The sequence below is a fragment of the Ptychodera flava genome, chromosome 5, assembly GCF_041260155.1.
Source record: "Ptychodera flava strain L36383 chromosome 5, AS_Pfla_20210202, whole genome shotgun sequence".
Lineage (NCBI taxonomy): Eukaryota > Metazoa > Hemichordata > Enteropneusta > Ptychoderidae > Ptychodera > Ptychodera flava.
In genome coordinates this window covers 15,337,868-15,360,209 of record NC_091932.1, presented here as the reverse complement: position 1 = coordinate 15,360,209, position 22,342 = coordinate 15,337,868, and the positions used below count along the sequence as shown (strand labels likewise).

Sequence of the window (22,342 nt, the reverse complement as noted above, 5' to 3'; positions counted from 1 at the left end):
AGTTAATGATCAGCACATGGCCATTCCTTGTTACTAAGTAAATTTATCAGTCCTGAAAATATGTAACGTCTGGTTTCAGGAAAGCTTTGATTGAAGGGGCAGGAGACAAAACAGAAGCCAAGACTGAACCAATGGAGGTGCAAGAAAAGAGAGATGGTGAGTTGATATAATTCTTGCCAACTTTTACCCTTTCACTACACATGCTGACAGTTTTATGGACAAGATAGGCACAAATGAAATGATTATTTTATTTGGATTCAATAAATAGTAAAAATGTCACAAGTGTAGCTGGAAACATTGCCTTATCTTTAGGGATGTAATCCAGGATATTGCCTCTGATATTTTTTGAATGTTTATTTGTTCTATAGTAACAAGCAGTCCCTCCTATTACCGTAGTAAATTATTAATATCAAAAAACTTAATGCAAGATTCCCCCCATGCATGAAGTGTCAGCAGTTTACTGATACGAAAAATGATACTAAGTTGGCTTATAAATTACTATTGTAAGTTGGCAGTGTTTTCTCTGTATGTTCATTGAAAGGGGCAATTTCTGCCCAATTTATCAAATTTAGGGGGCAGACTTGACATTTTAGGGGCAGAAACAATAGCAAATTCACAGGTCACTACACTATGAGCGTTGGTCACCATCATATTGGCGTATTTGCTTGCTGTGTTTCGAGGGGGATTTTCGCGCTGTCAGTAACTTTTAAAATGCAGAAAATGGCTTGAAATGCTCAATTGCACAGTCGAGAGAAAACCATGAGTTGGCAAGTGAAATGACTATGTTGCTAGCTAAGTTGCTGGGTGATTTGCTGATTAGGCGTTAAAATTCAAGGCATGTCTGCCGTAACATTGGTTAACTGCCATATTGTGGGGAACGAGTTTGTTGATGTAGCACTGTGATTCATCATGAACAGGATGTGCAGACACTGGAAGTGTTACAACACCCAATCAGCTGCCTTGTAACATCAAGTAAACCAATGACAGGATTTGTAATTTCTTGTATGGTCCCTCTTGAACATTCCAGATGGCGTTACTTCGACAACAACTGAACCCAAGTCGGATTTGAAAGAGATTCCTGCTCCTACACCGGGTGCTGCCTTCGTCAGTGACAAGCCAGAGGAACCTGCACCCAAACCACCGGCAACAGAAGAAGCCATGGAACATTAGCATTACCCTTCCTCACTCCCCTAGCACCCCTGCCACCTCCCATTTGTCGTAGAGTTCACCCCATTTCCTTCAATCCATTATTCCCTATACAGCTCTTAGGGGTGAAGGACCAAAAGCAAATGAGAATATCGACATAAGAGTCACTGTATTTATAGCTCGTTTTCCAATCCACTTTGTTTGATGAATTTGATACTGCAATGACCTCTTTGTTTGTACCAATCCCCAAAAGAATTTTTTCTTTGTTTTAGACAATCGTATGTAAGTGTAATTTTCAGCTTCCACCATGTCTATCCATCTGTGTCCGGAAAGAGTTTATCTTCCGTACAGCCAGCATATATAGCACCCAGTACCGGTCCTTCATTCCTTATTCTGCCACCTTTTTCTTCTCACATGTAAATAGCCCAGGTCAAAATTCCGAAAGTTCCTTCATGATTATTGTGACCATACCAAATGAGACCAGTGCCCCCATGGTTTCTGTATATATACTCTGCAATGTTATTACTCCACCCTTTGAAAGCATACTGACGGACAGAGATTAGAAAAAAACAACCATATTGATTCAGTTCTACTTAACTTTCCCCTATGAATGTTAATGTTTACAACAGCCTATTGGAGCAGCTTTACACCCTCAAAAATTTAACAAGGCTGAGAAAGCTTTTAAACATTAGTAGCTGTCTGTCACTTTTTATTTTAGGCAGGGCACATGTTGCTCCTCTTTAATATCTGTGTAAAGTAACTTTCTGATAAAAGAAATAAATGATGAAGAATTAGCTCACTGAAGTGCTTGATGAATGTACTTTACAGCAAATGGAATTGTAAAGTGTGCTTACCTTGTTGCAGCTCCCGACAAGCATATAAGTAGTTCGCCTTAGAGAACTTATTGAAACTCTTCTATGAAATAGATATGCTAACAGCATTCACATGTAGCATGCGTCTCTCCATGAGTGTCTGTCCATAATTCATAACTGTGGTTTTATGCCAGCTTGCTTAAGGTAGAACACACCTTTAACCTGAAAGGCGTAAAATTTTACCCTAACTGACTCATTGAAATTAAACCATCCGCTTTCAACATCAGGACTGAAAATTGGGTAGGGTGGAGGGGGTCTCTCCATGCAAATATGAGCACCATACAAACAAATTACTTGAAATTGCTGACTCTCGAAATTCAAAATGGCCACCACCCTGGGTTCCGTCTATAAGGGAAAAGTTAAATTTTTGATTAAACAAAAATAAGACATCTTCATCAGAGCTTCAAAATTGACTCGTGCAAGCAGTAGACCAGAACCATATTGTAACATATTGAGAGTGAATATCTGTCCCCGAGGCACTTTATACCTTAAAGCAATGGAGGTCAAGATTTTGTTTTTTTTCTCATTCAAAACTGCTGCCTATGCTGCATTTGTCATTTAGGCAAGTATCTCATGTATTGCTATCGTTCTCCATGCTCAGTTTTAAGTGGCTGTGTACAAGCGCAGCCCTTTACATACATTGAAAATGTTTTAACTCAAGTGTTGCACGCATGTGCCTGATAACATACACTGTACAACCACAGACATTGAAGAGTTTGAGCCTAAAAAAGGGTGTGCTTTCCATTTTTGACATTCGCCCCTGTCCTTCAAAAAGGAAGGTGGAAGAAATTTTCATACATCAGTTGCCGCAGATTTAAAAGTTCACACTTGTTTTATGGAAGATTTTAGTACCTTTTGATATATATAATATATTTAAAAGAAAGAAAAAATTAGAAATTATACTTCAACCATTTTTCTCACAAAGCATCCGTTGTCAGTCATTGTGACAGTTTCACTGGTTACAAAGCATGATTGTCATCAAAGCTATTTCAGGATTTACATGTCTTTGTCCATTCCCCAATTTGACCCTAAGTGACAATTGTACGAGATTTTCAAAAGTTTAGACAAGATTGCTGCCAGAGTTCTTTGGAGATCAAGTCTAATCAGCGTAGGATTTTTTGACAAATATCATAATTCGTTTTAGTTTTTTGACTCACAAGCTTACCCTGCCTGGTGTATATATAATTTATAACATCTCCAATCAAACTAGATTTGTAGCAGTCCTATGCAACCCCATGGTGCATATGTGTTCATCCCCCTTCCCATATTTTGTGTCGTAGAGTTGTATTCACAATTGATATTCTTCATTCAAAGAGGCAAACCTTTTCCCTAAGTTTGACTACTTTAAAACACTATTCAGGTTGATTCTGTATGAAAAGGTTAAAGGATGAAGATTGTCAGGTTTTTGATAGTGTGTCCTGTAGCTATTGTAAAATTTAAAAAGTGAAAGAAGAGTGATTGACCTTGGAAGAGTTGAAAGAACATGTCTGTGTTTCTTAAAATTGGAAATGAACTTGGCTTTAAGGCTATTTATATCGCTTCGTCTTTTTTGTATTGTATCATTTTAGCATAAGAAGGATGTGCCTCATTGAGTTTTAGGAGCAAGGTGTACAAGATAAGGCCATTATGTGCATAAATTATTCTGCAAGAGAATATTTTCTTCTTTTTATGAGAATTTGTGTCCCACCAGCAAACTTGTTCAACTTTGGCAATATCCTGAAGTTCAAAATGCAGCATTTGTGTTTGCACAAGTGAAATACATGAAACAAACTGGTTGATGGATTCAAAAGTTGCAAATACTGATTTGATATATGGTCTCAAAGCAAAAACGCTGCTCCTAATTAGATTAATCATTTTGTATTGTTTTTTATGTGGTTGTAATAATGCGAAGGACAGCATGCACGGTTGACTGGTATCTATAAAATTGTCTTGCCTCAAAATACAGATGTCCAAAAACAAAAAAAGAAGGATCAATAGTAAACCAAATATTTCAGTAACAACACACAAACCAAAGAAATGGAAATAGTGATCTTAATCAGATCATCATAGCAAATTTTGTGGGACTAAATGGTTGGCGAGAGGGGATTATCCTTAATTGAAAGTTTCAAAAGTGTGGCTACAGCCAAGAGTATGTATGCATTAGTCTCCATGAAAATACAATGTTTTGTTAATCTTTCTTAACACCCCCCCCCCCCAATACCAAACCACACCCTTTGAATCTTTGGGTATAAACAAATTAGCCGTGGATGGCATGGTACTCCTGTAAATATGTCATTTATGTATCAGCGTAGTAGGACTGTCTACTTCAAAAAACTCCAATTTACTGATCCCTACTTCACTTCCGGTAATTTGAATATTTACCTGGACAGGCATGGATTTTATGTAATTTATCCTAAAAAAATAATAGACTCGCTAAAAATGTTTTGGAGGGCACATCCTTCAAAGTCTGACTGAGAAATGAAGGTCTTTTATTTAATTAAATGTAATGGAAGTTTTTTGTCATTCTCCTTTAGTGCAGTAAGATCACTCGATTCCAGTCCAGTCAACTTCATCAGAAGTGAATAAGCAGAAAATATGCCTCAGTTTTGCAAGACAAGAGCTCTATTATTTGAATTTATTTCCACCTCACCTTTGAAAAGTATGTTTCTGTATTGTATTAGAGTAGCTTAGAGCTAGAGAGAGAGAGAAAGAAAGATGGAAGAGAGAAATGTTATCTTTTTTTATTTTCTGTAGAATACTTCTTCAGTGATTTCTTTTTTGAAAATTTAATAAATATTCTAGAAAGAGATATTGATAGATTGTGGTTTGTCCTTCATTAACCCGAACAGGAATTGTGTTTTTGTTTCTCATGATTCCTAGTGCCTCTACTTTGTGGCTCTGACATAAAACAGTAATCCCACTCCCTGATAGCCACTTTGTACAACCAATTGCATTTTAGGGTATTGAAAAACTAGAACAAAAATAAAAACCTATGATTTACGCCACTTAAACAGATGTGGTCAACTATTGTTTAATTACATTTAATCAACTCCGTCTGCAAAAATCGAAACATTTTCTAGAACACTCTTTGAACTAATTCGGGGTAATTGGATAGTGAAGTAATGTCGATTTAATCTGCAAATGTAATCTCAGCTGCTTTTCTTTTAACGTTACAAACTTGTTTTTATGAGTAATTTTCATTATTGCAGCATTCAACTAGGCTAACACTTTTGAGAAAGTTGAGAAATATGAAAATCCAATTATCCCAAATTAGTTCCAATCATGTTCTAGAAGAAAATCAGACGCCGGTGCCGGTTTTTGTGGATCGGGCGGTGGTGTTTTGACTTCGTCTGACCCACAATGTTCAAATTTGCCGACGGAGTTGATTCCTCTATTACCGCCTAGCTGATAACTGCATCTGACAGTGTAATATGATGCAGTCATTCGTCATAAAATGAAATTGAAAAACCGTTGACCACATCAATATTAGTGTTGAACCACAACAATTATATTGTTGTTAGTAGCAGTTTTTCGATACACTAAAATGCGATTGGTTGTATTCACACCCTTTGAAACAGGTTGCAAGTAGTACCAACTAGTTGTCAGGCAAAAATAATTAAGAGTGTTCTGAGGCAATTTTTCTGATGTTATAAGGAAAATATTATTAACAATTGTTCCTTGCAAGGTAAATTTTGTCTTCTGCTGTGAATTAGTAATTCATTTGTTAACCTTGTTTACTCCTCAAGGCAAAACAATATTTGATTGATTGTTAAAAAGATTTTGTATTTTCAGTGTTTTATCGTTCTAAACAAGACTGCCATCTCAACGTCACAAACAAGTAAGAAACAAGTATCTTGCACCACACAGATATACACTGATATTACTTCTATATTGATGCCCTCTTCATGACCATCTGCAAGTATGTTGCACTTCACTGGTCTTCAAAATCACTACAGAGAATACTGTTATCAGAGAGAATTTTTATATTCACGGTATATGGGTATATGCGTTATGTTAGTCTCATTCACTATGTTCAAGACCAAGACTGGAGATGGAGTGTATATAATTCGACGGATCAAAGTATTTGTAAGAGAAAAAGACTCCCAAGAGGCCCCTTACATGCATGAAAACATAATATGAGATTTAGATATTACTGTAAGATGCAAGAAAGCCGCTGGATGGGACTACAATTTAGCACAACGGAGTTAAACATGACCTTTCCAAAAGTGGATGAAAATAAAGTTCACCATTGACTTAGTTTTACATTTACATCGTTTGTTTACCCTCACTTTCATAACTGTTATATCATTGTGTCTTCAATCCGTGGCACAATTCGGCCAACCAATAAACCAATTTGCATTTTCAAAAGAGAAAATCGAAGTTTAGCTAATTTTCAATTCTCAAATGGTTTTATCATCTTGATTATTAACTTTTAGGCCTATTTCTAAATTTAAAATCTTTGGGCTGAGATTGAAATATAGGAAACAGGTGTATACTGCTGTGAGGATGGCACTTTACGGCCATTCAAATTTCCCTCTGACAAACATTCCCACAATTCGTATTTCCGTTTTTTCAATTTCCAATATACCGAATGTCCGATTTTCCCATTTAATTTGGGGCGTGGCCCAATATCTTTTCATACTATGGCGGAAATAATTGTATCGAATTGGAATTAAGGTGTAACATTTATCTCAGTGTGACCAAATGTACTGGGGCGGGGCTTACGATAATTAGAACAAGATACTTTTAAAAATTAGTGGGAATGAGGGACTGGTCAGTTTCTTCGGCCTTGGAGGCCGGTGGATTCATGGGGGTCACCCTGTTTTTCACTTTGGTGATGGGGTCACCTATTTTGTAATGCCCAATTAGGGGGTCAGTGTGTTTTTAAATTTCAACACGGGATCATACTTGCCTAAAATGCATCGTACTAGCCATGAATTTCATCGTTCATTTCGGCGTGCCCTTTGGGCGCGTAACTTTACCAATATGAGTTTATTACGAAAATACCGCAAAGGATGCACGAGGACATTGGCGTAGCGTATCGCTCGACGCGAAGCGGAGGGTGATGCACGGCGCCGATGTCATAGTGCATCCTTTGCGGTATTTTCGTGATAATCTTATCATTATACATCTTACATTCTTCACTGGGACATCAAATTGTCTAGCTGTGCAGCTATCTATTGGCGGGATAGGGTGCGTGGCTATGCAGGTCATCAAAAGGTCAACCCCGCCTTTTGATGACCCGCATAGCGGCGCACGCTTCCACGCCAACAATAACTGCTTTTCCACAGCTACAAATTGTCAGAGTAGTGACCGTTTTAGTGCAATATCAACATTTTTTCTTCCGATTTATAGTGCAAATGTAGAACGCTATCTCAGACGGCTTCTGCAAGCTCTGGAGTGTGTGTACTACACACGTACGTACAGAGCGCGCGAGGCTGAACAAACTGGCCGGTCCCTAACATCGATCACATACTGGAAGACAAGAAAAAAACTGTTCTTTCGATGGTAGAGTGCGCGTGCACTTCAGCCGCAAGAAATTCAAGAAATGGGTGAAAAAGGAAGAAGTCACCGCGATATAGGTGTTCATCTCCAAAATGTTTTGCCCAGGGCAAGTGGTATCTCTGAACGAACTGTTAGACGATGATGTCTCACACATGATATCAAACGCCTTTAAGGTCAAGATTTTGATCGGGTTGGAACAGTTGCAATTTATAAAGTGAGCCGGCATACGAATTAAAACTATGATTGGTTACTTAGATGATTATGAGGAGAACATCATTGCGTACAAAGATTGACAGCTGAATAAATTGATCAGATAAAATTAAATGTTGATGCCGCGCTCTGATTGGGCTGATGACTGTCACAGCTTACACAATGTTCCAGTTTGCGACGTTGACGGGAAGCGCGCAAAACTTCAGCAGGTCAGGTCAAACTGATTATATCCGACTTTCCTTTCCGGCGGCCGCCAACACTATTGTTCTTTGTATGTTCGTTAGGGACGACGTCAAAAGATCAATGTTTGAAAAAAAACTTAATTGCTTAAGTTTGGGGGTGGGGGGTTTTTGGCCAAAGTAATTTCTGTGCAGTCAAAAACGATTTAAAGTGTGAGTCCTGCCACATTTTGAGACTTTTCGTTTGACTTGGGGCATATACTATACTTCTGGTTGTCAATGAAATTGGTATTAATAAAACAAACATTTACATACAAACTGAAGCTTATTTGAGCGGTTTTTAGACGGTTGTATTATGTTATTTCGACGAAAACACGGGAAAAGTTGCACTTTTCGATTTCCATCATGGCGACATTTTCCGGAAATTGCCGAGCTCGCCCCGTTTTGGCGCAAGTAGCTGTGACGTCACTAATAGAATGGGTGATGGTGACTTCGTGCATTGACTATGGAGATAGTGATAATTTCATGAGTGAAAGCAGTGCAACTGAGAATATCATCGTCACAGAAAATATGACAAAGCTGTTCAGAATTTACAGGCCTGCAAATTTTAACAGTCGGAACCTTAACCTAAACGAGAACAAGAGCGGAACTCTTGTTGACCGTCGCGTCAGTGACAAGCCCACCGTGACCACAGTCAAACACACCAGTGCACTACCGTACACACAACCGCAAGCTAACAAAATATAAATATAAGTCTGGAGTTGCCATCCCACCTTATTATTACTTCTCAACACAAATTGCCTCGTTCAAAATCTGTATATAAAAATTTGAATTACGCCATGACGCTTGTAGATAAATGTAGTAGAGATCAAGTTGAAAATTGTCCACCGTTCATAACACATCTTTCCTATCAACAGCTGGAAGTGGAACAGGCTGAGGGTCATGTTAGCATAAACACCAAAGGTAGTATTCTCGCCGCAAAATCTTCAGTTTGGCGTTATAAAACCTCACATGAACATTGGCACTTTTAAAAATATGTGACCGTAAAGACATGTCTAGCCAATTCTCGGGAAAAGATAAATTAAAATTGACATGATGTAAATATCGGGCACACTGGCACCCGAGGCCGGGCGGCTCAGCCGGCCATTTCTGTGACGGAGTGAACAGCTACGCTTCCTCAGTTTTTTTTCTTGATTAAGTGTCAGCGATATAAAGCACAGTGTTCATTGTTTCATGACTGCGAAATTCTCAAAGAAGCTAAAATATTTTAGGGGATACTTGGTCGAGCAGAAGGGAACAGATGACGACAACGCGACTGCTTCGTCAACAGTATTCTTTGCATGCTACACGTTGTGTCACTTACTGGCAGCGCCGTGCTGTATTATACACAACCTATCGTTCAGTCTCGCAAAGAGTCAGTCAATCACTACGTAAACTTTTTAGGAATATAAAATTAGATATTTCCTAACGTTACTAATTATAGAGTCACACATGCATGAGATCTAGTACTTGTATTCATTTATTTATTTACAATCACTTTCGTATTAAAAGCATCTGAATCGGCGATCAGTCTTGGGGGATGTAAACACGGCCATACTTCTCCGCGGCCCCCGCATCCTTGACATGTTTTGGGCAACCTGTCGCAGTCTTGCTGCTGTTCTCGCTCTTGTCCACAGTTGATGATGATACACGCGAAGCTTTCTGGTGACAATGGTCGTACTGGTACGGCATTGCGATTACATAATCGAATTAAAGTCTATCTTACCGTACATCTGGCATCTGTTTATTCTAAGTCACGGCACTCGAAAATGTGCACCGCAGAAAACGCTTGTCTGAATGCCTCTTTTCCGACCCTTTCTTGTAATTTTGTCAAATGCGGCTAATACATCATCCTAAAATGCAATAAACTGACAATGGCTGCAGTTACTTCAGCCACCAAAGGCGTAACTTCTCACCATGTTGAAGCCACAGCGGTAAGCATTCGCTATGGCCGAGGTGAACACACTCACTCGTACATTCTATTAGTTACGTCATTTCCGGTGGCAATGCCCGCGAATTCCGAAACGACCCGAATGGCAGCTAACTTCAAAGTCGCACAACATATTGCATTTTAATAATATTTAACCGCGTCGTTTCATTGGGGTGATGCATTTATTTGATAAAGTAGGGGTGGCAAAATCATATAGCATGGCTCATTTTAAGCAAAATTAACTTTGAATTTATGCGGGACATACACTTTAACGTCTTTTGGCAAATTTTACGATTTCAAGGCTGTTTTTGTACGCTAAAACCGATCCAGTCACCTGTATTTTTGTTACTTTATAACGGTTTTCGATTTTTATTTAATTCAATGGTACATTGGTACGTCGTTTGAAAGAATTAGTACAGGGTATGAGTCCGCAATTTTTTTCAATTTTAGGTCAGTTAAGTTAGAAGGGGGCGTGGGGGGGTCTCAGGCCAAACTTAAGCAATTAAGTTAGATTTATTATATTGAACTTTTGATGCTGCCCCTTACTCTATCCGTTGAACGACTTGCCCGCGCAAACAACTGTCACAATTTGATTCATTCCTAGGCCAAAGATAGATACTATCAGCTGCCACGCCCCAAATGAAATGGGAAAATCGGACATTTGGTATATTGGAAATTGAAAAAAACGGAAATACAAATTGTGTGAAATAGAGTTCGTCAGAGGGAAATTTGAATGGCCGTAAAGTGCCATCCTCACAGCAGTATATACCTGTTTCCTATATTTCAATCTCAGCCCAAAGATTTTAAATTTAGAAATAGGCCTAAAAGTTAATAATCAAGATGATAAAACCATTTGAAAATTGAAAATTAGCTCCATTTCGATTTTCTTTTTTGAAAATGCAAATTGGTTTATTGGTCGGCCGAATTGTGCCACGGATTGTCTTCAATGTAGACATGGCAAGTTTCATCAACTTCCGTCTAGTAAATCCAGACATCTATCATAAATTAGGAAAGTTCCGTAAATATGCAAACTAGTAATTTGATGATGTAAAAACGGAAAATGACTTTCATTAATGTTATATCACAGTAACGTCAATAGCATAGCAATTTTTGTTTCGTTTGGCCGGTGAGTCCAGGGATATATCCCTGATAAGAAACGTTAATATACGCAAATAAGTATTTTGCTTGTGACACATGCTAAATGGCTTTCCCTAATTCAAATTCGGTTGGCCTAAAAATGCCACGGATTATGGTAGTTTCAATGTCTACAGCAAGTTTTCGTCAACTTCAGCCTAATCAATCCAGAGATGTATCCCTAATTAGGAAAGTTTATTTTAATATGTAAATAATTAATTTGCTGATGTGAAAGTGCGTAACGACTCTCAGTAATCTTATAATATAGTATCTCCAATTCATACCAAGTTTTGTCAACTTTGGTAAAAGTCAATCCAGAGATATATCCCTAATTAGGAAAATTTGTTTAATATGCATATGACCAGTGCCGTTGTCATAAAATTTCTTCTTGGCCTTGAAATCTACCATATGGGTCCGTAATTAACATCTGCAAGCAAATTCATAAGATATGGTAGTGCTACCTTTCAACACATTTTATGCAGCTATTCATAAAATGGTGGTACGACTCGAATCACTTACTATGCCAATGACCCATAATATTGCAAGCCGCGCCCACCAAACTTCAATCCTACCATATTGGATCTGAGATTTAAATGTATTGTGAATCAAAGCCGGCGGTTTTTTAGATATCGCCTAATTTGCTGAAATCATTTATATGGAAATACTCATTAATTTTAACCCACAAAAAAACTAATCAGATTTCACAATTTCCAAAGTACATCTGAGTGCCAAATTTCGCTTCAATCTGATCAGCGGTTCTTAATAAAATTGAAATGTTAAGTCCATGGATGGACGCACAGGCAGACATTCCCTCGACATTATCTCCTGTGTGTGAACAGGGAAACTAGTAATGAAAATGGTAAGGCGAGCAGGTAACCTCCGGTAGATTTTTCTTTTGCATCAGATTGCCATCTTCTTCTTTCTGTTCGTGATTTTATCATCGATAAAGACTAGGACTATTTATTCCATATACCTTTATATAAGGCCCCCCTCCACCAAATACCTCAAGGTCCATCGCGTAGAGTCGGCCCTGTAGATGATGTTCTGCTTTATGCAAGTTAAACAAAAAATAGGGCGAGTTTTCCATTTTCTACCATTGTCAAAAAACTTTAACCTTCTATAACTTAATTTTACCATGAAAGAAACAGACACGAAAATCTGATAAATCATTGAAAGTAATTTCCAAATTACGTGTGTTCATGAGATTTTGCTTCGATCAAGTACGCTGTTCTTGGGATATGAACAAACAGACGGACAGGCCAGGAGCAGCTAACAAAACTACTCCATGGCGGGCTGACGAGTAAATTTATTTCCGCATCAGCTGAGGTTGAACAAACGCGTGGGCAATCTATCTTTCATAAGTGGTGGGGAATTTCAGTATCTTGCTCAAGAAAACTGGAGAAAGGGCACAGTGGACGGACGGGGAATATGATTTGGTTATTTTTGGAAGCTTGCCAATGTTACGGGGAAAATCACAAGGCAGTAGAAACTCTCGTAAGCTTCCTGATTGAAAAACACCACCTTTTCTATCAGGCCACTGATACTCAATGGAAGAGTGACTAGAAAGATAGATTTCAAGAATAATCCACTCAATTCTGAGAGAGCAGATCGAGCAGCTTTAAAGTTCCCTGAGCTAAGTAAGCTATTCGTTTCACTTAGACGCTTTTGTGTGACAGTCTTTCAAAGCTAGCATTCAACACTGAGAGAAACTTCACCTGGCAGGAAATGAACACCTTGGTATGTTCCAGTTCGGTAATCTTACACATCTTAGATATAAAATAAAGAAAGATAGTCACCATCAATTATAGTTCATATGGTACTTACCCAATCTGACTACTTTGCTGTTGGCTTAAAGTGCAATGCTTTCCACATCAGAATCGTAATCGGTGGATGTTAAAGCTGGCAGCATAACTTTTATTATGCTGAGTGATAAGACCTTCATGTTAAGAAAAGAACATGAAACGAAAGTAAAAGTGGAAGAAGAAAAGTTGTCTGAGAGTCGCCATTTCTTGTTAATTCACAACATTGCTAGAGACTCACTTCCTCCTTTGCCTACACTAGGCCATGTTGTAGTGAATATGAATAAAGGGAAGTACTATTTTGTGATGTAACACCATATGCATTTTATTTGACGTTTTTATGATGCAAACCGGCACACGTACAGAACCACCCAAAACTCGTGTTCACTGGTATTGGCGTATCTGAGATTATATACTATGCACCGAGCATCGCACTTAGAAAAGTGTACAAGCAGAGTATCATATCAAACATAATGGGTGATGCCACGACAGGAAGACTGCCCGAGAACCTAACAGAGCTACGTTTTAATCAAACCCGTGTCATCACTCGATCCTGAAAGCTTTTCAGAACTTCATGACATGTAGAACAGCTTGAGACACTGGCCAGAGATTGTTTACAGTCCACTGAGAGAGATTGGAACCGAGCCCTTTTCAACTTGAAGACTGTCTAATAAAGTTACTCTAGAATACTCCTCCCGTGCCGTGAAAGGATATCCAAACAAGAATGATCCATATCCAAAAGTCACATAAGATGTGTTATGGTCAGGAGAAATTACGTACCGCTGAATATTGGCAACAACAGTGTATATCCAGATTTATTTCATCATGTACAATTACAAAATTTACGTATTTTATTGCCGCGAGGAAACCCAATTGACAATATTACCAAGGATACGTACCTTTGAGCTGCTGAAAAAGCTGGAAATACTCGCGCGCTTTCGTTTACATTTATTACCCAGTTACATCCACACTCTTTCAGAGAGCTGACAAAGCTTGACAACATGAAATCTGTCTCCAACTATGCTGCCTATCATACCTTCAGGTGCACTGTCAAATCTAATCAGTCTTCAGGTCCTGTAAATCATTGGCAATTTCTCAACAATCAAATCCAGGTACATGTAGTCTGTTATAGTGGACTTTAACTACAAAAGGTTGATATCGATGTTCAGTCCAGGTAAGCAAAAAGTGTGTTTGAGTGTGTAAGGGAAAGTTTAAGCCATCTTGCTCCGGATGAGTTTCAGTATTTGAATGTTTAGCTGACTGAAAAGTTTTTGTTGTGGAAATGGCTCAGAGTGGTAAAATAAAAATAAAAATACACCTCTCCCCTTTGTTAAAATCGCTAAACGATTCAGGATTTTCATTTTGGTCGCAATGTGTGAGACAAGGAGAGAACATTATCAATGCATAGCGAAATAGTCCAACTGAACTGAACCTATATCACAAAACCAAATGAAGTTAATCAACTCAACTGCCTTAATTCGAACATCTTCAAGAATTAAGAATACTTAATCTTATAGTTCGAATGGGTTAGATGTGCTTGACAAAGGGGTTTTAGATTTGTCGGAAAATCGTCTTGATTCAACAGCTCTTTCTTCCACAAAGTGACTACATTTTAAAGCACTCCTACATGACACGTGATTCTGAATAAATTTTTGAGTTTGAGTTCAATATATTCACTCTTGGAGAATTGGTTATGAATAAAATGGGTCTTAGATTTGATGATGAATTGTTGACAGTCAACCTTTGCAATGTTCCTCACTTAAAAGTGTTAAAACTCAAAGGTAACAAATTGTTTAAATTTAGCCGCGCTTGTCTACCAAAACTGTTATCTATCGAAACTCGTATAACTTAACCAGAATAAGCTAGTATTGATATTACAAGGCAACGACATAAACTAATTCCCACCTCACGAAAATATGGAAATCAATTATTTTAGATATGGAAATATATTTTTGGTTACATTTTCCATGCATGGATGAAATAGTCGATAATTTTTTAATCAAAACAAAATATGTCCATCTTCAAACCAAACTTACCGGATGAAAAAAAAAATCAAGATAAGCGTTTGTTTGTCTTTATCTTTGTCAGTACGCAAATAACATGATTTTTTAAAGATTTCAATACGTAATTTGAAAATTTGTAATATGAAAGGCGAGCTAGAACCCCCATTTTCATACCACATATATTTGAAAATCTGGTTCTGGAGTACAAGTTCAATGTAAGTAACTAACTGTATCGAAATTGTTTCAAAACTTAAATTTGGTCACAGTAGAGTTGGATTTTTCATTTGTACAGGGAGAATTACAAGCCAGTCAATGGGATTAATTTGCAAATAAACGAGTCAAGTCGGCGTAGTAGGAAATGGCGTTTCCGCAATTCAACCTTTTCAATACCTGTAGTTGTGTTTTAAAGAAAATTTCATTCTGGCATGCATTGGTACTATTTTCACTTGTTAAAACTAATTTTAGATTATTCACGAAGATTTCAAGGTTATTTAGTGCCTATATTAATGCTTTATCGGTAAGGGAATAAATTTATGTATGAATAATACAAGAGATATTGACGTTACATTTTAACAATTCTTAAGATTTCGAACAAAATCACGCATGAGGAATGATATATTTTACCAAGGATTTACTGTGAAACGATTTATCTAGCTCCCCTATGTAAAGAAACCAATATTTAAACCGGCAATAGTAAAAGAGGAAGTAATATCTTTCAGGTTAAAATGGGCAATGAATGGATTACGTTCCAGTCACATGCTTCCTGCCACTTAAGTTTATGCCATATAGACTACTTCTGTTTTTTTCCCGGTTTGTTTCACTTTCTCTTTAAGCCTATCTGTAGCATATTGGAACCCAAGATCTCGTCACCGTAGATGTTTTCATTGTCTTTCACGTGGTGCTTTGTGTCGTTATCAACTTGCTTCAGATATATCGCGTATATGGCAAGCCAAGTGTTGCAAAATTCAAAAAAACAATTTTTGTGTTCTAAGTTTTCATGTTTGTGTTCAAAAAATTTATGTTTATGTTCATAAAAACCATGTTTATGTTCTTAAAATGTATGTTTATATTCTTAAATTGTATGTTTATGTTCATAAAAATCATGTTTATGTTCTTAAACTGTATATTCAGGTTCATAAAAACCATGTTCATGTTCTTAAAATGTATGTTTATATTCTTAAATTGTACATTTATGTTCATAAAAACCATGTTCATGTTCTTAAAATGTATGTTTATATTCTTAAATTGTATGTTTATGTTCATAAAAACCATGCTGTTATTCAAACTTTCATGCTTATGTTCATGAAGGTCATTTGTTTGTTCATTGAACAAATTTTATGTTCATTAAAACACTGCTTATGTCCATATCTCCCTGTTAACACTGAGGGCGCTCTGGAGTTAGCGAGTTAGCAGCACGAGACAGCTATGGCGGCAGACATCAGCAAGTTACACCGCATACAGCGAGAAAAGTGGGCTTTACGTGTGCTTAAAAGCAAAGCACATCGTGGATCTAGACAAGTAGAGCGTGCTCGAAAACGGAAATCGATCACAAGTTTGTACTAAATACGGCTGTTCTCGGCGGAGAAACTGCACACTCTCATTCGGAGGCGCAACCAGCGGTTTAACGTTGTAGGCCTAAATGTCTACGCACTTTCGAAGTCCAAAGTCAAAGACTCAGGGCTGGGGGAGGCACTCTGATCCGATGTAGAGATGGGTCTGTCACAAGTGAGGGGAGGACCACGCAACAAAATACCCTAATACAATAAAGGGAGAACCATTTGATTTCTGGGGGGCATGGAGGATTTTGAGAAAATAAATTTGTCACCAGGTGAGATAGAAGGAAAAAAAATGATCCTGTCATGGCCTGAGAAAAAAATTGTCATAACAAACAGAAGTGAAAAAAAAATTGTCACAATGCATCAGAAATTCGCAAAATTTGGGAACCTTATTCTCATGTATTCTTTGCCGGCGCGCCGCCATAGGCGGCGCAAATGTTTTTACCACAAGCAATTCTTATGTTTTTTCCCTAGCACTTATGATATAAGCATGCACTACATAGGTCTACTTTACACCTCAGTACACTCAATGTTTTCCTTCCATTTTCTGACCCAAGAAATCACATTGGAGGATTTCTGTTGCAATATCTCAATGGCATAGGCACTATCTAAAGGGGACTATCTGACTTCTGTAAATTGTTAAAATTTAAAACACAAGACAGGAGTCAATAAACTAGTGTTAAAACCAATATATTAATTCTCTCAATATAAATATGTTATAAAGATAAACAAGTTAACAATGAAAAAGTGAGGAACAACAATATAATGAAATAGAATGTGAGAGCCTTGTTTCTCTGACCACAAAAGATAACATCTTCCCTGAGAACTTACATCGATGCTTGGTCATGTTGATTATAATATGACACCACACACCGGATCACATACCGGGTCAAAGCACTATCGATTCACCGGTGTTTCGCCATGTATTCGGAAGAATGTGAGGGGGTTAGGGGTCACTAAAAAAATTGAAACTTCAGGGGGGCATTACTCAAAATGTGGCGGGGTAACTCAATTTCTTTGTGCGAAATAAATTGAAACACATCTGAGATTGCACATTTGCACACATCCATTTCTCAAAATTTTCACTGCGAGGACCCCCCTCTCGTGCTCTCCCCCTTGGGTCTTCTAACAGTTTTACTGGGTAAAAGACAAAATTTAAATTATTAAGAACCTCTCGGATTGCACTTCACTGCATCGTGGCGCACATCAATTTCTCAAAATTTTCACAGGATCGAGACAAAACTGAACTGTTGTGAATTCATCCTTTATTATCACAGAAACATGTTTTAATGTACCTCAGTTCAATGACCATTTTGACAGATAAACATACCATATTCCGGCTTTTTATTAGAAGCTGGCAGCTGGAGAAATGACGCAAGAAGCTAGGTCACAGCTTTTCCGTTCCTGTATATTCATTTGTCTTCAGTCTCTGGCAAACAGAACTGTTTTCACAAATGATGACCCCCCCTTTGTCAGACGAAAAAAATTGATGACCCCCCCTCCCCCGCTAAAAAATAACCAAAACCCATATGTCAAATTTACCCGTTTGGATTTTAACTCCGGTACGCGGCACACTTGATTCGTGTAGCAGAGATGCCAGTGCACAAACTTCTCAGCCACATCCATGCAAACGTCTGTTAATTAGGACGACTGTAAGGCAATTTTTAACTTCATTTCCATAGACAACTTATGTCCATGGACATTGTATAAAGTAAACTTTATTGGAGTGGTTCGCCAAAGGCAGCCCTTCGGTTAAGACGGTCATGGGCCATTACGTAAAGTCAACTTTATTCTCATGGGCAACCAAAGGTGGCCCGCTGGTAAAAAGAGGGTCGATCATGGCCATTGCACGAAGTAAACTTTACTGAACATGCAGGGCCGCTGAAGGCGTCCGCCGTTAAGATGGTCATGGGTATTACAATAAAGTCAATTTATTGTAGTGGGCCGCCGCAGGCGGCCCGCGGTATAGAGGGTCGATCATGGCCATTGCATGAAGTAACCTAATTAGAGTGGGCCGCCAAAGGCGTCTGCCCGTTAAGAGGATCATGGGTAATACATAAAGTATAGGATTTTGCCAGTCCCCCCCCCCCCCCCCGGTCGTAAAAACTGAACGGTCCCTTAGGTCTGTTTTGTTCGGTCCTCTTCTCACCAGTAACGGACCATTCTCTACATCAGATTTTAATCAGAGTGCCCCCACAGCCACAACCACCCTAAGTCTTTGACTTTGGACTGCCAAAATGCCATAGGCAAACCGGTGGTTTTGCCACGAGTCGGAGAGCGTGCAGCACAGTCACCTTTGGTCGGAATATTCCACTCGGCGTCTATGCCCTCATAGACATGTGTACATATGCCTGAGAAGGAGATGTACACACGTCTATGGGGGCATAGTCGCTGAGCGGAATAGACCGACCATAGGTGACTGTAGGTGTGCGTGCAGTTTCTCCGCCGATATTTAGTAACCACACAGCCTGAGCCTTTGACTTTGGACTTTGAAAGTGCGTAGACATTCACAACGTTAAACCGCTGGTTGCGCCTCCGAATGAGAGCGTGCAGTTTCTCCGCCGAGAACAGGCGATATTTAGCACAAACTTGTAATCGATCTCCGTTTTCGAGCACGCTCTACTTGTCTAGATCCACGATATGCTAAGCTTTGCTTTTAAACACACGTAAAGCCCACTTTTCTCGCTGTATGCGGTGTAACTTGCTGATGTCCGCCGCCATAGCTGTCTCGTGCTGCTAACTCCAGAGCGCCCTCAGTGTTAACAGGGAGATATGGACATAAGCAGTGTTTTAATGAACATAAAATTTGTTCAATGAACAAACAAATGACCTTCATGAACATAAGCATGAAAGTTTGAATAACAGCATGGTTTTTATGAACATAAACATACAATTTAAGAATATAAACATACATTTTAAGAACATAAACATGGTTTTTATGAACATGAACATACAATTTAAGAATATAAACATACAATTTAAGAACATAAACATGGTTTTTATGAACATGAACATACAATTTAAGAACATAAACATGGTTTTTATGAACATGAACATACAATTTAAGAACATAAACATGGTTTTTATGAACATAAACATACAATTTAAGAATATAAACATACAATTTAAGAACATAAACATGGTTTTTATGAACATGAACATACAATTTAAGAACATAAACATGGTTTTTATGAACATAAATGTACAATTTAAGAATATAAACATACATTTTAAGAACATGAACATGGTTTTTATGAACATGAACATACAATTTAAGAACATAAACATGGTTTTATGAACATAAATGTACAATTTAAGAATATAAACATACATTTTAAGAACATGAACATGGTTTTTATGAACATGAACATACAATTTAAGAACATAAACATGGTTTTTATGAACATAAACGTACAATTTAAGAATATAAACATACATTTTAAGAACATGAACATGGTTTTTATGAACATGAATATACATTTTAAGAACATAAACATGAAAACTTAGAACACACAAATGTGTTTTTTGAATTTTGCAACACTTGGCTTGCCATATATCGCGTATGATGAAGGTGGTGTTTCCACAAGTTTTCAATTCTATTCATTTGCAAATATCGTGGCTTATTTCATGAAACCGCAAAAGGTCTTATTTCCATATGTCTACTTTTTATGATAAACATGACAACCAATACTTCATTAAAGTCTGTGTGCAGCCATTTTAGAGATTAAAATCAAAGTTCATCAAATATGCAAATTGTCGAATATTTTGACATAATTATGTAGTTTTTCATTCCACCCATATATTGTTATATGTGTACTACCGTACCAGTGTAAAGCTTACAGTTTTATGAAATTTTATGCAATCATCTTCACTTGACTTGAAAAATTCCTCTACACTCTGTTCGGTCTCACAGTTCTTATCTGCATGAAGCGAACGGGTTCCCAAGACTATGTAGATTGGTTAAAATGATAACCTACATTTGTGGTGATAAAGATACCACATATTTTAGGCCTAATATTTGTATAACCTTCCCAAAAAGTGGTTTTGCGACGCATTGAAAAATTGATATCTGGTCTGAAGGGCATGCCAAAAATTGCTGAATGGAATGGGCAGGCATGCGGCATAATCCCCATAGTGGGTATTTACATGGACTGGACTTTCTGGCTACAGGCAGCGTTCTTCGCTCGGATCTTTACATCCAAGCTCGGATCTAGCTGTGGCTCCATAGCTTCACATCGTAAAAGTCAAAACCAGCCCGTAAAAGGCAGGAATCCTGTCTGAAAACACCACAGCTATGGACCCACAGCTAGCTCAGATCTTGCCTAGACCGTATACGTCGCTTACGGCCTCCGTGCCACCGACGGTGGCGTCGGAGGCATGGAGGCCGTCATAGGGTCCAGGCAAGCTCGGATTGTGATATGGTCTTGATTGTGATCAAAGTGCTGAAGTGGGTTGGCCGCCGGGTTTTCATAGTACAGCGCCATCGTACGACTAATACGCCCAAAAGGAATTCCCTTTCTGTTGCATTATGGGTAAAGCTGATTGGGTCAAATTTGCGGCGGCTGGGTCATCAGTATGGATCTCCGTCGTTAGAAATCGAAACGGACAACCGTCATAACTATAATAGCCATTCAATTCATCATCGGGAATGTTTTCGAGGAAGAAAGAACGCAGTAGTGCTGATCGGCATGAATCAGCCAAAAAGGCAAGAAACTTCGTTGTTACGAATTACACACTAGCATCAGAGTGAACCCTGTGTTTACCATGGAGAGCGCCAGAGCCTATGTTCGTTCAGGCAGGCGCTAGGCGGGGCTATTCACCGGTAACAGAATGTCACACTTGTATTGCTCATCGGTCATACGATCCCTAGCCTAGAATTCTATTCGTCCGCTTGCCTCCATACCTCCGACCCACTGGAGGTACGGAGGCAAGCGGACGAATAGAATTCTAGGCTATACGATCCCGGGCATACGATAGCCAATGTACAAAGCACACGCGGACTCTCATGGGTACCTATCGGGCCTTAAGGAAGACAGAACAATCGATCCCATCGTTGTAAATGCGACTGTACGAAAGCCTTCGTATGACGGATGTTGGTGTTGGTCCATGTAGCTGTGGTGATTACAGACGGTATTCCTGTTACCTGCGGGGTTAAATGTCGTAAAAGTCAAAACCAGCCAGTAAGGCAGGAATCCCGTCTGTAACCACCACAGCTATAGACCCACACTAGATGGGTGTATACCTCCATGTTCAAATCAAGAAATCAAATCTCTGCTGACCCTCCATTGATCCAAAGTCCCTCCATGATTACCTACCTCCATAGTCTAATATTGGAAAGACACTCCAGTTATATCAACAAGACAAGTTCATAATCAAACTCAAATTGATCATGTATCAAACAGATGCTATGTGCCACACATATTTTTACACCCCCCCATTCACATCAATGTAAATGAGTAGTTCGCTGAAATAGGACCTCTCTGAGTTTGAAAATGACATTTGTACCCACAGTTTGGTCATTTGGAGTGCATATTCTTAGTCAATCGAATCAATACAGAAACAAGTTGTCTCCCATCCCCAACACCATCCAAAGCCAGACGTGAGGAACCCACACTGATGATGGTATGTCCTTTATAGCACTTTCTATCATCGAATGTATGTTGGGTATCTTTGCCAAATAGCGGAGGTGTATATCCCGATGGAGATTCAGTGGTTGGACAATCTCCCCTTGGTTCATTGACCAGCAACACTACATCCATCCTCATAGCTGCTGCAGTGACTTTGGTGTGTCTTTGCCCAATTGTTGCCTTTCTGACACATCAAAAACCTTTGGAATTGCTATTGTCTGCTGAAGAACTGATTTTGGAAACTTCAGCCGTGCAATCAGTGCACATTTCTTTTCTTTGATTGCACCAACGTCTTGAAGATGTTGGTCAACTTCCTCCTCTGTCTGCCAAAGGCTGTAGTAAATCTCCTCATCACTGGTTTAC

The 22,342-nt window shown here is 38.5% G+C and overlaps 2 protein-coding genes across 3 annotated transcripts in view; both read left to right on the top strand.

Annotated features, from left to right (window-relative positions):
- The window catches only part of LOC139133122 (histone deacetylase 1-like), a 54,447-nt gene extending 49,641 nt beyond the window's left edge, over positions 1-4,806 (top strand). The window contains exons 14-15 of the mRNA XM_070699539.1: positions 80-156; positions 1,028-4,806. Coding sequence (XP_070555640.1) covers positions 80-156; positions 1,028-1,170 — 220 coding nt within the window. The 3' untranslated portion in view covers positions 1,171-4,806. The remainder of the gene's footprint in view (positions 1-79; positions 157-1,027) is intronic.
- A 16,087-nt stretch (positions 4,807-20,893) lies between these two features.
- The window catches only part of LOC139133119 (coiled-coil and C2 domain-containing protein 1-like), a 37,776-nt gene continuing 36,327 nt past the window's right edge, over positions 20,894-22,342 (top strand). For both annotated transcript variants that reach the window (XM_070699536.1, XM_070699537.1), the window contains exon 1: positions 20,894-21,057. In XM_070699536.1, the coding sequence (XP_070555637.1) occupies positions 21,001-21,057 (57 nt within the window). In that variant the 5' untranslated portion in view covers positions 20,894-21,000. The remainder of the gene's footprint in view (positions 21,058-22,342) is intronic.